The 15,407-nt window shown below is 32.9% G+C and overlaps 2 protein-coding genes across 3 annotated transcripts; one reads left to right on the top strand and one right to left on the bottom strand.

Annotated features, from left to right (window-relative positions):
- Nucleotides 592–3,545, top strand: LOC109349732 (prefoldin subunit 6). The gene is made up of 6 exons (XM_019590668.1): nucleotides 592–612; nucleotides 1,397–1,488; nucleotides 1,574–1,644; nucleotides 1,744–1,868; nucleotides 2,536–2,596; nucleotides 3,271–3,545. Exons 2-6 carry the CDS (start codon nucleotides 1,419–1,421, stop codon nucleotides 3,325–3,327), a joined length of 384 nt encoding a protein of 127 aa, XP_019446213.1. The 5' UTR covers nucleotides 592–612; nucleotides 1,397–1,418; the 3' UTR covers nucleotides 3,328–3,545.
- On the bottom strand, nucleotides 7,382–12,453 carry LOC109349729 (glutamyl-tRNA(Gln) amidotransferase subunit B, chloroplastic/mitochondrial-like). 2 transcript variants are annotated; one of them, XM_019590665.1, is made up of 9 exons: nucleotides 11,672–12,453; nucleotides 10,688–10,897; nucleotides 10,095–10,235; nucleotides 9,775–9,978; nucleotides 8,898–9,095; nucleotides 8,289–8,357; nucleotides 7,840–7,956; nucleotides 7,641–7,737; nucleotides 7,382–7,585 (listed from the first exon to the last, which is right to left on the bottom strand). In XM_019590665.1, the coding sequence occupies exons 1-8, from the start codon at nucleotides 12,296–12,298 to the stop codon at nucleotides 7,657–7,659; spliced, it is 1,647 nt and encodes a 548-aa protein (XP_019446210.1). In that variant the 5' UTR covers nucleotides 12,299–12,453; the 3' UTR covers nucleotides 7,382–7,585; nucleotides 7,641–7,656. The 2 variants fall into 2 exon arrangements, with proteins under 2 accessions (XP_019446210.1, XP_019446209.1); XM_019590664.1 differs by having other exon boundaries at nucleotides 7,382–7,737.

Here is a 15,407-nt window from a genome sequence, read left to right as displayed (position 1 = left end):
ATCATTCACCACAAAGGAACATAAAATTTATATGGATAGTGTAGTTTGATTACACAATCTCATATTTAGTGTAACTTTTTAATTTTTTTTAGGATTAGTGTAAATCTAATGGAAATCGTGTATGTTATCTATGATTTAAGTGAAATTGTGGACTAGGAATACGAGTTCTAGGAGAAGTCATGCCTCTCATACAGTTCAACTTAAACACTATTTTTAAAAGTGGTGTTCCATAAAACCATTCAAAATTGAAAGGATGTATTTTGTACTAATGGTTAACAACAGGTGTTGGTTCAAGTGGTACATGTTTGATTCCTCTTAAGCAAGGTCTTGGGTTCGAGTCTTGTGGATGGAAAAAATGTCCGCTGGGAGAGTTAGTCCTACGTACCCGTGGATGTTCCCGGCTCGGACAGGATTGCCTCAAGTGCAAGGATACATGTGCGAAACAAAAAAAACTAGAAATGTTGAAGTACAGGGCTGTTATTTTCTAAGCCCATAGTGCGGTGGGGCTTTTGGAGCCTAACCCATATAGCGCACATGCTATGGTGTTTGGGTAGGGCTAGCCCATCTGAACTTCGTTCCTGCATTCTCACCAGAACGATTTCACTTCCTACGGTGCGCTCCCTCTCCCTCTCTCTGTCTCAGTGATTTTGATTTCTTCGTTTGTTTTGCTGCGTTTTTTCTTCATACCTAACGATTTGTACACAACTAGATCACTCTATTGTTGTTTATTTCTTGCTATGGTTTTCGATTTCATACATTGATCATCCTAAGATAGCATTTCATAAAAAAGAGGCATATATGAATATATGAATATTTCATTCACAGAGGATGAAAGTTTCTCAAGTCTAATGCCATTAAGTTAGCATTTCATGATGTTCTGAGAGATATTTCATTCACAAATGATCATCTAATTGTATATAATAGTTTGGGAGGCAAAGGGTGACTTAACACCAGGCTTAGTTATTTGAATGAAGAATTTTATATCGGCGAGTATTTCACAAGGTTCAATCATGTGTGGCTTGTTGGTTTATGATATTTTTGCAAATTGTATTATTTCTGGTCCATGTAATTCAATTTCATGAGCTAAACAGAACTGTTTCTGAACTTCAATCTAGTAGAGTTCATGCTAAAAAAATACTTGAACTAGAATCAAGTTTTGAGTTGGACCAGTGACTCAACTCATTTCCTGCCCGAACGGGGAAAAGGGATTGTAAAAGGGTCATAATGCACTGTAGTTTGAATCACACACTCATAGGTCATGTTGTTGACTCTAAGGAACAGATATCATAGTTTTTTTATAATTGTATTAAAATTAACAACTTTGATTTTTGTGTGGCCTCCATGTGATATATTTAAATAGCCTTTTGTACAATGTTAAGTTTTTATGTATAAATAGGTCAAAAGTGAAACTAGACAGAATGAGCACTCTTCGAGATCTTCAACGTGAATTGGAGAACAAAGCTAATGATCTTAGCAAACTTCAAAAGGGCAAGTATCATTGAATTACTTATTCAGGTCCCACATTTTTTCGTGTTTTTGTGCCATTGTTCCAATATTTTGCTATTTCATGCAGATATTGCAAAGAATCACCAAGTCAGGAAGAAGTACACAGTCCAGCTTGGTGAGAATGAGCTCGTCCTTAAGGTAACTATTTCTCTTGCAAATATTGTATCTTTTTTAACTTTTTCATTATGCTTTTTCTGCTGAATCGTTTTATTTGGCTGATTTTTTTATTTAATTAAGGAATTGGATTTATTGAAAGAAGATGCAAATGTTTACAAGTTGATTGGTCCTGTACTTGTTAAGCAAGATTTGGCTGAGGCCAATGCAAATGTGCGCAAGAGAATCGAGTACATCTCTGCTGAATTGTAAGCCTTTTTTCTGATTTGATTTCATCTACTTAGCTGACAATGGGTGTTTTTAATCATTATGATTTGAAATAATTTGTTATCATGAATGATAAATAACCCACCTCGAGTGGTTATTTAGGTAAAACATGCTTACCTAGCTTTAATAATCACTCAAATTGATCATGGTTTTTCCATGCTAGCTTTATTTTTTATTGGAAGCCCCATTCTAGGATATCTTCCTTTTACTTGGCTAGGAAAAAGAAAAATAGCTTTAAGTCTATACTCTCTAAGATATGAAGGATGAGCAAGTTATTCGTGGGGGCAAAGAACTACAAGTTAGCACCATGTGTGACTGTCTTGGGTCTCCTTAAGACTTTGTGACTGCACTCCTATTGCTTCATGTACAGGATGAAGTGGTTTTCCATTTCAAGTTATTACTGTTTTGTTATTATCCTAAATTGTTTGAGCCTTTGAGGTAGCTTTGGATGGAGAATAAATGGACTACCACTATTATCCTGTCTCCTCCCTTACCCTCATTTTGTGGTACTGTTTTATTGTTTGCTTGCTGCATGTTTTGTTTGTTATTATTTTAAGTTTTTGATGTTGTTGGCTTGCTTTTGTGTATCTTAGGAAATTTACACTTTTCATTATTGGTGTCACATTAGTGTTAATGTCTGTTTGTCAGGAAGCGTCTTGATGCCACTGTTCAAGATTTGGAGGATAAGCAAAACAGCAAGAAAGACACGGTTTCTAATTTTCTTCCTTGCTTACTTATTTTTTTAGTTGTGGTTTCAGCTTTTACATGGTTTCTATTATTGCATCTGATATTTGACTCAGATAAGTTGCACGTCCTTTCAAAATTACTTCCATTACATATGTTACTTTTATCAGGATATGGTATATACATTAAATCTAGTTTGTATCATGTTACAAGACTGAATAAAGTACATTTGTAAAAAAAACTCCTAGAAAGAATCACTTATAAATGTGTTTAGATATAATGAGTGATAGATAGGACACTGGTTTATTTATATGTCAAAGCATATCACACATGCCATTGCATAGCCATTTTTACGGGTACTAGCAATCATATAGGGCTATAGAAAATAACATCTGGTGGATATTATCTAGGGCAGTCCTCGTCACTTTCAATGTCGGGACCTTGTGACTAAAATCAGATAAATTATGTGTGTGCATTATTTTGCTGGATGAGATGGTTGCTTGCTTGTTAACAGAGAACACGCCGTGCTTTATATTCTGCTTTGAATTGGTGTGTATACATGGTTGAATGAATGTTTTAATGCCTACTTGTGTCGTAGTAATCCACTATTCCATTTGTATGTTTCGGTGCTAGAAAGGATTCTTCTTTTTATCGTATCTATAGATAACATTACATCTCATTTCATTCCTTGTCTTGCAGATACTAAAATTGCAACAAAGGATTCAGTCTCTTCAGGCTGGGAAAGGCAAGGCATAGTTTTCCCTGAAAGATTGGTCAGCATTGTAGTTCCTACCTAATGGTGCCAATATCAATCAAAGGAGATTGGATCATGTAATATTCATCTTGAGGAGAAATTATTACATTATATGATAAAATGTGTACCAAAATGTATCAAAAACACAAGGGCTATAGCTCATATTGGTAGAGCCCCTTGTTTACCAAGGTTGGTGTGTGTTTTGTGATCTTGTTTTGGACTTGAGTTTACTTTTGGAGGTGTTCTTGTAGTCCCTTTGAAGCTCTAGACTGATGTGATACTTGGCATTATTGAGTCATTTTGTTTCTTATTAGAATATTTCCAACAGTTGGCAAAACTAATTTTGTTCTACAAATTTTCATCAACTCAAGACAAATAAAAATGAAAACGGAATCAAAGTTAGATTTTAAAAAAAGATCAAATCAAGTCATTAGTTTTGATTTTTGTGATCTAGGAAGTAATGAATATTGTTCAATGGTTGATGATATTTTTTCCTCAAGCTTAGATAAATTCTGAGTATGGGAGGATTCTCGATATTTATGTAATTGAAAAATGATATATTCTCCTATAAATTAGAAGTGATATATGTTTCACTTTCTTGTGGCGTAGAAGAATTTGGTAGAAAGATTTTGATGTAATTGGTCATTGATTATAAAATTCTAGAGGATCTCTGGGCAATTAGCCTATTGCTGATGTTCAATATTAAGTGGGACTTTTTGGCTTCCATTCTGCAGTCAAACATTTCTCAATCAGCATTTCTGCTTATTTTTGTTTTTGACGCATTTTTCTTTTATTTTTTGACAAGAATATTTCTTATTCCATTCATTAAATAACTGTTAATTTTTGGATTTGATTATATGTTTATTTTTATTTATATTAAACTTGAATTGATAATGTAAGACTCCACAAAATCCAGAAATACTAAAAAGTTAAAAATTTGATTTCTGAGATAACATTTATTGGAATAAATAATATCATTAAAAATGATTCCTTGCTCATCGAGGAAATGCTCAGTACCAAAAGATTTTAACGGTCCACACATAAGATCATTTTCAAATATAAAACACGAGTTATATATAGAGCTTCACATTTTACATATATTTTTATATCTTTGTAGAAAATATTAGTGAATGCATACATAGTAAATTAGCAATAGTATTAAAATTTTAAAAATCGAATTTAAAAAACAAATAAAAACCGAAATTTATGATTTTTGGAAGATGATCTAAAAAATAAACGGTATAAAAAAAGAAAAGAAAAAAATAAAATAAACCTTTCCATCATTGTGTTATTTCTTCTGCCTTCTTCGCTTCACAGAGTCACTGCACAGTTTCTCTCTCCACCGCGTCTTAACGACCACACCACCACCGCTCTCTCATTATCTACCCGCATCAACCTATCATTCACATAGTCACCGCCATCGTTGCGTGCGCGCATTTTCGATCGTCATCACCTTTGTTCAGATTAATATTCGGGGTTCAAGGTTTGTTTTCTTTTATATGAAATCTCTATTTTATATGATGTTTGCTACCGTATCCATGAGTTAGTGTTTAAATCCTTTCAATTACTCATTTAATGTCATAGCCACAGAATTGTAAGACTTGCTTATTTGAATGAGGAGTTTTATGTGGTAGATTATAGCATATTATTATAGCTCATCTAATAGTCTGGGAAATTGTTATTTTTTGAAAGTTAGCTTATGGATAACTATCTCGATTAACTTTTGAAAGGTTAATCTTTTCAATAATTCATGTCTATCTCATTTTTCTCCTTTTAATTTTACAAAAATATCACTATTTTTTACTTTAATCCAATATATGAATATAGTACTTTTATTTCTTAACCTTTTTGTTGTAAGTAATTTAAAAAATATCTCTTTCTTATTCATTTAACTAACTACACTGCTATATTCCTTCAAATATAACCTTATAGCTTGATTAGCTTCACAACTATAAGCTAAAATCTCAACTATAAGCGATTTTTGTCAAACAGGGTCCTGATGCCTTGCACTTATATACTCATGATCTTGAATTATTTGACATGCTGTTTTGTGATTTGCACTTATATACTCATGTTTTTGCTTTAGCTTCTGCCCCCAAACCCCCAAATCTTGTTTCACTTTCAATTTTTAGGCTTAGTTATTGTAGTATGAAGAGATAAGGTTAACGATAATGTGATATTTTGCTACATGCTACCGAAGTAAATTCTTTTGAAATTGTTATGGATCTCTTGTTTGGTACATACTAATACTTTATTTGTAGCCGTGTATGATCTTCTAGTGATGAATGGTGACTATCATGTAACTTGTTTTGCTTTTCTTTTCAGGAAAGAATTTGAAGGAAGGCTTACAATCATGGTCAATGCTACTAAAGGCGTGTTTATTTCATGGTAACACATATTTTCTTTCTTGGTGAATTCTTATCCCTATTGAATACTTCTCTGATAATATTTATAAGCTATAGTATTGAATCCTTTCAATGTGAGAGTATTCAAATTATTGTTTCCAAAGCTTTAAAGCATCAGCAAGTTGGTTTCCAGTTGCTGGAACCTATACAATAACTTTTAAGGACCCTTAATCCATTCACCCGTTCTCTATTTTTAAAATTTTTTCTCGTAGTGTTTGGATGAATAATCCAGTAGCGCAATGATAAATATTCACATTTTTTATTTCAACCCTAACGATCGTAAGGATTGTTTCAGGGTTAACAAGTTCTTGTCTAAGTTTTGGTTTATTGACAATCTACTATGTCAACTTCAGTCACAATTGTTCTTGAATGGCATTAGTTTCTAGCAGTTGGAGCAGTCATGATTTATTGTGAAGTTAATTCTCAGTTTCAGACATTACGCAATATATTTCTTGATTCCTTCTCTTGACTACTTGTTAAGATTAGCAATGTTCTCTGGTGCAGTGACATACCTATGGCTCAATATATCATCAATATGAATGCTTCATTCCCTGCATCTGACAAGTTCATTATACATATAGTGGATAGTACCCATATGTTTGTTCAACCCCATGTGGAGCAAATGATACGAAGTCAAATTGCCAAGTTTAGAGAGGATAATACATATGTCAAGCCCAATTGATTCCAAGTGGTTTCTCTATCCCCTCATATGATGTCTTCAAATGCCTAGAGTGAATATGCTGACATATCTGATGTTGTTTTATTACCTGTTCTTTATAAGACCGTTTCTTGTATCCAAATTTCTTGAAAGGATAATCGATGTGCTATTTGGATATGGGTTATTTAGGAGATTGAGATATATTGATGGTGTTATAGATGCACGAGGTTTTAAGCTCAAACACTAAGTGTATGGGTTAAATTATGTAAGTGCTAAATGTTTGGAGGGGTAAACTGGTTGTCATAGAGTCTAAGGGGTAAAATACATTTTATCCATTTATTGAACACTTGATGCATTAATTAGTACTCTGGGTGCCAATTAACACAAATGTTCATTTTGTACTTCCTTTGCTTTTACATTCTTGCTGCTTAGGATTGACTTTATCAAGAGTTAAGACTGCATGTGGGTAGGACAATTATATGTTTTTAGGAAAATGATATATCCTCCTACACTATAAAAAAAAAGTAATGTGTCACAAAGTGATATTTTGTTTATTAATGTTAGTTTACAAGTGATGTCATTTTATTGTAGGTAGGATGATTTATCATAATCTTTGCTTTTATTATTTAGATGTATCCGTGCAGAAAAGGAGAAAAATAGTACATGGTGTATTCTTATTCTAATTAGTCAAACTAGAGGTCCTCACTGTGGCAGCATAACGAAATCACTATAATTGAAGACCTTATATTCGAGTAAATTTATGTTTTAACTTCTCATTGATTTTACTTCCAGTGTGAATGTCTAGTCCAATGAATCATTTCACTTTAGAGAAGGCTTCCTACCAAAAATTCAGAGGGGAAAAATTAATACAAAATCAATCTATGGATCATATATTAACATAAGCTTAAAAAATGCATTTCAGCTCTTATTTTATTGTTTTGGAAGAGAAAGAACACCAAATAGTACTTATTGCAAAATCCAAATACATGAAAAACACCAAGAAATTTTCAGGCCATAAATTAGTTGTAGATAAAAATAACAAGCCTTGGGAAGCTACTTGTTCTTTGAAAGTATAGCATAAATTGCTTATGTCATGAACAGAAGAACAATAGACAAAGCACTAGTTATCTCTCTTTCAATTTTCATAGCCTATAGACTAGACAACCATTATAAAAAGATCAGCACTTGTGATGAACCAAGTGAGAAGTGTGGCATTATCTCTGCCAAGCTATGTGCATCATTAGCATGCATATATCAATCAGTTAGCATCAGCTTTTTGAATTTAATTTCTCCAACAGGATCTTGTTAAGGAGACCTGGATTTGCCTTGCCTTTAGATACTTTCATTACCTGATTTTGGACAAAGGAATTATATGAACATATATATGATATTGAGATAACTAAGGGAAAATGATGAATGTTGCTTCTAAGTCTAAACCAACAAGTTCATACCTGGCCAGCAAAATAACCCTGTAATTTAGTTTTGCCTCCGCGATATTGTTCTAACTGTTTCGGATTGTCTGCAATCACTTTGTCCACAATTTTTTCTATCTCAAGAGGATCTACTATCTGTCATTTCCAAAGTTGCAAGCCGGTTAAAACATTTTCTTTCTCAGCATCAACAAATAAAGTGTGGCAGCGCCAAAGCAGATGGTTCATACTAAATGTAAAACAATGACTTATTTATTTTTAAAAATAAAAGGCAAGATCTAAAATATCATGATGTAAATATCCGATAAAATCGCTAAGTTGCAATTATACTCGTAAAATAACAACTCTTGTTGAATTCTGACTAAACTCGTAAAATAACAACTCTTGTTGAATTCTGACTCAATCAACATCACATCATTTTACTTTAAATTCCAGTGATGGTTTGTACTACACTATACTCTACAACTAACCTGAACCAAATCCTTTTCTTCTATGAGCCCCTTAACAGTTCCACCCTTGGCTAATATCTCGAAAAGGATCTGCAAACACATGAACAAATTGTAAGGTACAGAATGCAAAAATGTACCAAAATAATCAAAACAAAAATTATGCAGCCAAAATTGTCTGGCTGTCTTTTCTTCTTTTCCAATTTATCAGGCAAATAAGTAGAGAAGATACAACGCATGGACAGAACTGCAGTATACTGCACAACTCCATTCAAAGCCTCCTCAAATTTGGCATTTTCATCCAAAGTCTAATACGGTATGTGGGACGAAAAACAAAACAAATGGAACAAATTATTTAAGTTGAATGATCATAAAGGATGCCAAATAGTCAGACTACAGAGGTTAGCATATTTTATAAAAGAATGGCCACATATGATGTGGTCATTAATTTAAATACACAAACAAAACTAACTACAAGCCTCCGAAAATTTAATGAGGAAAACTGAAAGATATGATTGGAATGTAACGGCTGCAGCTTAATGTTCCAATGAGAAAAACATGCAGAATGAGCAAACTGGGGAGTGCATCGCTGAAGCTTATACCCTAACTATGCAATGACAAATCAAACTATACCTCCTTCCCAATCTTGCTACTGATGGTTCCACCTTTAATGGAAGCTATTAACTCAGACAGCTCTTCAGGTACAAGCTTAATTTCATTGATGGTCAACTTTTCATTTTTCATGAAGGCAGCAATATCGCTCATTATCCAGTTGGCAACCAGCTTTGCATCGGCACCCTTTGCAATAGTAGCATCAAAATAATCTGCAATCTAATACATCCATTAGAAAAAGAAAATAAATCACGTTAGATGATTTGTAACATTAAACTATTAACATTTGCGTTTTAGCTTTCTACTGTACCATACTTGATCGAGTTCTCTTTCATTAAACCGTGTAGTGCTTTTATTTTGCAGGAATTACATCAGTTGGTTTGTTGTACGCTATTTTCATAGTACACCATTATGCAAGTAAGCCATTGGAACATTTGTTCGTGTTCTCATTGAAACATGTATTTGCATTAAGCCCTACATGGCTGCACCAAATGAAACATGTATTTGCATTTTAGTTTGTATTTTGGATTGTAAATCTAAAGGGTCTTCCTTGCTGACTGAAAAGGGTAGAGGAGCAAAATAGGAAAAAAGATGCAAAACTCATTAAGTAATATATTTATAAGTGTATCAGGTTTAGTACTTGGCTTTATGCATTGTCGACATATGATATTTCTATTGTGTGACAAATATTATAATACATTTCCTAACAATATAAGTACAGTAGTGTGACATCTGAAATCTGGTAGAGTGGTAGTTAGGAGTTACTTTTCTATTGCATATAAATATTTCTATCCAAATTTTTAGCACATTAATTCATTAAGAAAATGTAGTTTTGTGAAACTTGTTTCAGTCACGTGCATTACGCAGATGCAAAATTTTGCAACAGTAGAGAACTCACATTTTTATCATTAGCCAGGAAAAGAACATCCTGCATGCTTAAGCCCATCTTCTCGTATCTTCTACGCTTAATTTCTGGAAGCTCTGGTAAAGAACTTTGAATATCATCAACATACTCTTGGGAAATGATTACTGCAGGAAGGTCTGGTTCCGGAAAATATCGATAATCAGCGAGCCCTTCTTTTTTCCTCATTGTAATTGTTCTCTAAACAGAATAATAGAAGTCAATTAAGAAAATAAGTATGAAAGGAAGAGAATACTATCCTTTACCTTGAACACTAGAAAGAAAACTACAACAAAAAATCACATTATAGTACTAGCCTGAGTGCCTTCATCCCATAGACGAGTTTCCTGTACTATCTGATCTTCCTGGCCCTGACTATGGAGTTGAACCTGCCTTGAAATTTCAAAATCAATGGCCCTACCCATTGATGCAAATGAGTTCAAATTTTTAACTTCAACCTGCCAGATCAATTAACTAATTAGCTTCTAAATCTATAGTTAAGTGTTTTCGACTTTTCGTTCAAATTGCATTACAACAAAAAGAAAGAGTAATGTCATTTTGTGTAATTTTTTAATTCTGTAAAATACAAGGGTTGATGATTTTTATACAAAGACACTATGATGCACCAATACTTCATTTTTATACAAAGACACTATATTCTCAATATATTTCATTGTTATGGTCATAGAGGGAAAAACCACTTGTACTCAGGTTCACAAATGGTAATGACTAATCATAGGAGGGATGATATTTACAATTTATTTGAAGCATCAGGAAAGCCTTCACACAATTTGAACACCACACAACCAAGCTTTCCCAATAATAATGTACCAAAGTGCTAGTTCCAAAAGTCCGATAATAGCTGTGTAAAAAGTCTCTAAACAGTTTTATATGAGAAATAGCTAGGTACCTTTGTCCCAAACTTTGATTGCCCAATGGGTCGAACTGAGACATTTACATCGCAACGAAGAGAACCTTCTTGCATATTGCCATTACTCACTCCCAAATACCGAACCAACCTCTGTAATTCTGCTGCGTACTCTGATGCTTCAATGCCATTTCTCATATCAGGCTCAGAAACTATCTCAAGCAAAGGTACCCCTGCCCTATTTAAATCAACCTGTCATGTAAGACCACCATATTTAACATGATTATATGATATCGTAGATAAAGTTTATGGAGCAAGAGGGTGAGCTTCAGCGCAATGCTAATGTTGCTTGTCTTGTGATTTGGAGGTCATGGGTTCAAATCCTTGAAACGGTCTCTTTGCTTGCGAGAGTAAGGCTGCATACATATACCCTCCCTAGACTCCACTAGATGGAAGCCTCATGTACTAGGCCGCCCTTTTTTGGATAAAGGTTATTGAGCCCATCATAATTATTCAAGACAATGAGTAGTCAAACAGAGAGTTCTAGTGTTCCAAAACATGAATTATACGCCAAGAAATGTGCAATTCTTATCCAACATTGAGATTACATATTAATGAAAAAATGCATCTACACATGGTACAAAATGTTAAAAGATACAAGAAACTTAGTACAACAATAATCAAGCCTTTTCCCACTAGATGGGATTGACTACATGAATCAAGCGACACCATATGTTCTATTGTAATTCCATATCTACAGACAAACTATTTATGTGTAAGTCATTCTTAATGGTTTTGCCATTTCACCAATAGCTTTTTTTCGTCTCCCTCTACCTCTAAGGCTCTAACTATTAGGCTACCCTCCATATGAAACTTATTACAAGCTTAAACAATTCTGTTCAAGAAAATAGATACAAAAACAAATAAAAAACATGTTAAGGACTAAATTAAATCCAATAATAATGTCAAAACTCAAAACAAAAAAGAAAGGGTTGCCAGCTATAAAGGAAGGGATAAAGAAACTACCTGTGAGTAATTGCCATTTTCTGTATGTAGCAGCTTCCCAGCATCCTCTTCCATATGAACCCTAGTAATGCCAAACCTCTTATGTCCTCCACCAAACTCCACAGGAATATCCACATCAAGGTAACCACCACTAGCAATTGGAACATCAAACTGAGAAATCTGATACCCTTTTGGAAGATCAGGGTAAAAATACTGCTTTCTATCAAACTTGGAATTAAAAGCCAATTTGCAATTAAGTGCAAGTCCCAATTTGACGGCAAAATCAATAACCTTGGAATTCAAAACAGGTAAAGCACCAGGCAAACCCATGCAAATGGGGCAAATGGTAGTGTTGGGATAAGACCCATAATTGTAAGGGCAAGAACAAAAGGCTTTGGTGAGAGTTGAAAGCTGAACGTGGGTTTCAATGCCAATGATGGGTTCATAGTTTTTTGGGATTTTGTCAAGTTTTTTGGACTGTGTACTTGTTGCTGTAGCTGAAGCTGAAACCTTTTTGGTTTGTCTTTGTGGGTTTTGGTTTTTTTGTGTAGTTGTGAAGAATAAAACCCCATTTCTTCTTTTGAGTAATGATGTTGGATAAAGCAGAAAGGGTTGAACTTGAAAGGTTCTGAAAATTGTGGAAGCCATTTTAGGAGTTATATTAAAAGAGTGAGAAATAATGTTAAGGAAAAAACGAATTTTGAAGCCAAAATTGTTCTCTTTTACTGAAAATGAAGAGATTATGAAATACCAATCTGCATTTTTTTCAACGCGAAGAGAATGAGAGTGGGAGATTAATGAGTAAGAATGCGCTTTGGGCCAACGAGTGAAGACGAAGGTGATAAACCATAACGGCGTCGTTTTGGGTTGTCGCAATTTTTTTATTTATTTAAACTAGCGTCTTTGACAGGCACTACCGTATCTGTTAACCCGCTTTTCTATTGTTTGGTACCAAATTTCCAGTTTTTACATGTATAAATGTTTGAATTAAAAAAATTTGATTATAATCTATATTTAAATACTTTATCTTCTTATGGATGTAATAATTTATATGCTTACTGTATTAAAGAATATAGACAGTGATAAGAAATAAACTTAACCTAGAAAAGCAAAAAAAAAATCAGAATATAAAAACAAATACAATAAAAACGAAACACTATAATAATTTTTGTGGGACTTATGTATCTTAATGATTTAGTGTAGCAGCAAAATGGAAATTGGGATATCCAAAAATAATCAATTTTTGTTGTTAATGCTGTTTTTTATTATTTGATTTTTTTATTTCTCTATCTCTTCATGGATTTTCTCTATGTTGAAACCAAAACTTTGTGTTAGTCAAGAGATGAAAATGCACATGATTATTATCTTGAGATGAAAATAAATAAATAACGACATTTCATTTATCAATGTCAAACAAATTTCAATTGAATTGAATAGATAAGATTAAAACCATGAAGAAGAATAACAGAACAAAAACCAAATATGAAAACACAACAATCCAATAGCAGAAACAACTGTTCTTATAACTCCATTACCACCTTTCATAATGTGTCAGAGGATAAAAAATGAACCTTGGTTATTGTTGTTCCCTACTCATTCTTTGTCTTCGTCCTTTAAATTCCTTTCCTTCGTAAATGTGTTAGATCAACTATTCATGCCCAATAAAAGAGTAGAAAGAGAGGAAGAATATAGAATGAAGAGAATGTAGTTTGAAATATGATATAGATTAGGTAAACATGAAGTGTAACCGCAAAGAGTAGTTAGAGAGAAAATTAGGATTAATATTAAATTAAAAGATAGTTTTTTTTGTTATAAATGTATAGTTAGTAGGAAGGGCAATATGGGAAACTGAAAATTACACCACATATGGGTAGTTAAATTAAGTTTTCCCTTTATATATTACTATAGATATTGAACTGTTTAGAAATGAATTCTAATAAAATAACTTTTGAGTTTGTATAAGTTTTAACAGACGCGTATTATTAAAAAATAATAGTAATTTTTTACATATAAAAAGTAACACTAAATCTCTAACAAAGAGAAAATTTCCACTAAATACTTGTTTTGCCAAAATTTGTTATTACCATTTCAATTAATAAAAAAATTAAAAAAATAATAAAAGTTTTAAATTTCTAACACTATTGTTTATTTCGAAATAAATACATAGTGCACAATAACTATAAGTTTGTTTAACTTCATTCATGTTACGAACTCAAATATGGAAAATAATATTTTTCTTTTTGATAATAAGGTTGTATATATCTATTTTTACTTTTTAGATCCATATCCCTCCAAGAACCTAATCTTATTAGATGGTGTTGGACTACTTGTTTTTTAAGAATCGGTAGCTTTGCTTTTTTGGTTCTAACTCATGCAACTGAATTGGTCCTAACTGAATTTATGTGCATGAATAATTGAATATACACAATGATGTGTGTTTTTTGTGCTTTTGAGCACATTTGTGTTGCTAGCTACAATTGTTATGTTCTGTCGTTGCTGCATTTACTTTTGCAATATTATTATCTTTATTTTTTTTGTATTGTTTTCGAATTTTTATTGTGTTGTCCTTTTATTCCCGTACACTATTGTGATTAAAAATTTGATTAGTTATTTGTGATTGTTATTAACTTCAATATCTGCAACCAAATAAGTATTAGGTGAAGTAGTACATGTTTGATTCCCCTTAAGTAAAATTTTGGGTTCGAGTCTTGTGGATGAAAAAAATATCCGCTAGAAGAATTATTTGTCATTGTTATTCCCATACACTATTGTGATTAAAAATTGATTAGTTATTTGTAATTGTTATTAACTTCAATATATGCAACCAACAAGAATTAGGTCAAATGGTACATGTTTGATTCCCCTTAAGCAAGATTTTGGGTTCGAATCTTGTGGATGAAAAAATATCCGCTGGAAGAATTAGTCTCACATACCTGTAGATGTTCTCAGCTCGGACAAGATTGCATCCGGTGCGAGAATATATGCATTTATTTCCAATTGACACAACATTATATCCATACAAAAGTAGTGTCAAGGTGTCTCCTACAACATCAATAAGACGTTAGTCTAGTGGTGTAAGACCTCGTTAGATCCTCAGAATGATTAAAATGTTAATAGTTCTATTCTTATGAACGATAGTCATATATCCCAAAAATGATTAGTTCTTTATCAAAAAGTGAGGAATACCTTTAATATTACTAAGAAAAAAGTGTCTCCCACAAAGTACATTAAAACCCACTTGTTGAAATTCATTCAGTCAACTTCCATGTTACAACAAATGCCCTCCAAAATACCTATACCAGGTAATCTCCACTTAACAATCTGACAAAGCATGAACTTGGATAGTTAAATATCTCTTTACCTAGCTCAAAAATTAAAATTCTTTTTGTTTAGGTAACCATGTGTTGAGTTTGTCTAAATAAATAGATAAGCCCATTAACTAAAGAAACTCATTTAATTTTAGGGGTTACAAAAATAAATATGCCCACCAAAAAAATAACATTTAGATTTTAGGTTTCCTTTACTACTGCCTTATTGGATTGTATATGTGTATCTTGATTCATCAACTACCATGTACCAAAATCATGTGTATCTTGATTTGCGAACTACCATGTACCAAAATTATTATGTACCTTGATTCGCAAACAAAACGCTAAAGCACCGCGAATCAGTTCGTAGTGAGCAAAGTATATGAGCAAATTATGTGACTATGGTTTTGCGGTCGGCATGAGTGCCCATCCCAAAGAAATCGAAAAAG

The sequence above is a fragment of the Lupinus angustifolius genome, chromosome LG06 (assembly GCF_001865875.1).
Source record: "Lupinus angustifolius cultivar Tanjil chromosome LG06, LupAngTanjil_v1.0, whole genome shotgun sequence".
Classification (NCBI taxonomy): Eukaryota; Viridiplantae; Streptophyta; class Magnoliopsida; order Fabales; family Fabaceae; genus Lupinus; species Lupinus angustifolius.
The sequence above is the reverse complement of the archived record's forward strand: the minus strand, read 5'-3'. Positions and strand labels throughout refer to the sequence as shown.

What these genes read in the sequence shown, in the direction of transcription:
- LOC109349729 (XM_019590664.1), bottom strand. Translation starts at nt 12,298, where the DNA reads ATGGCTTCCACAATTTTCAGAACCTTTCAAGTTCAACCCTTTCTGCTT. An exon ending in AATCAAAGTTTGGGACAAAG is followed by an intron (nt 10,236 to 10,687) that starts GTACCTAGCTAT and finishes TTGATCTGGCAG; the next exon opens with GTTGAAGTTAAAAATTTGAA. An exon ending in GTAGCAAGATTGGGAAGGAG is followed by an intron (nt 8,358 to 8,897) that starts GTATAGTTTGAT and finishes ATGTGTTTGCAG; the next exon opens with ATCCTTTTCGAGATATTAGC.
- LOC109349732 (XM_019590668.1), top strand. Translation starts at nt 1,419, where the DNA reads ATGAGCACTCTTCGAGATCTTCAACGTGAATTGGAGAACAAAGCTAAT. An exon ending in TCTTAGCAAACTTCAAAAGG is followed by an intron (nt 1,489 to 1,573) that starts GCAAGTATCATT and finishes TATTTCATGCAG; the next exon opens with ATATTGCAAAGAATCACCAA. An exon ending in GAGTACATCTCTGCTGAATT is followed by an intron (nt 1,869 to 2,535) that starts GTAAGCCTTTTT and finishes TCTGTTTGTCAG; the next exon opens with GAAGCGTCTTGATGCCACTG.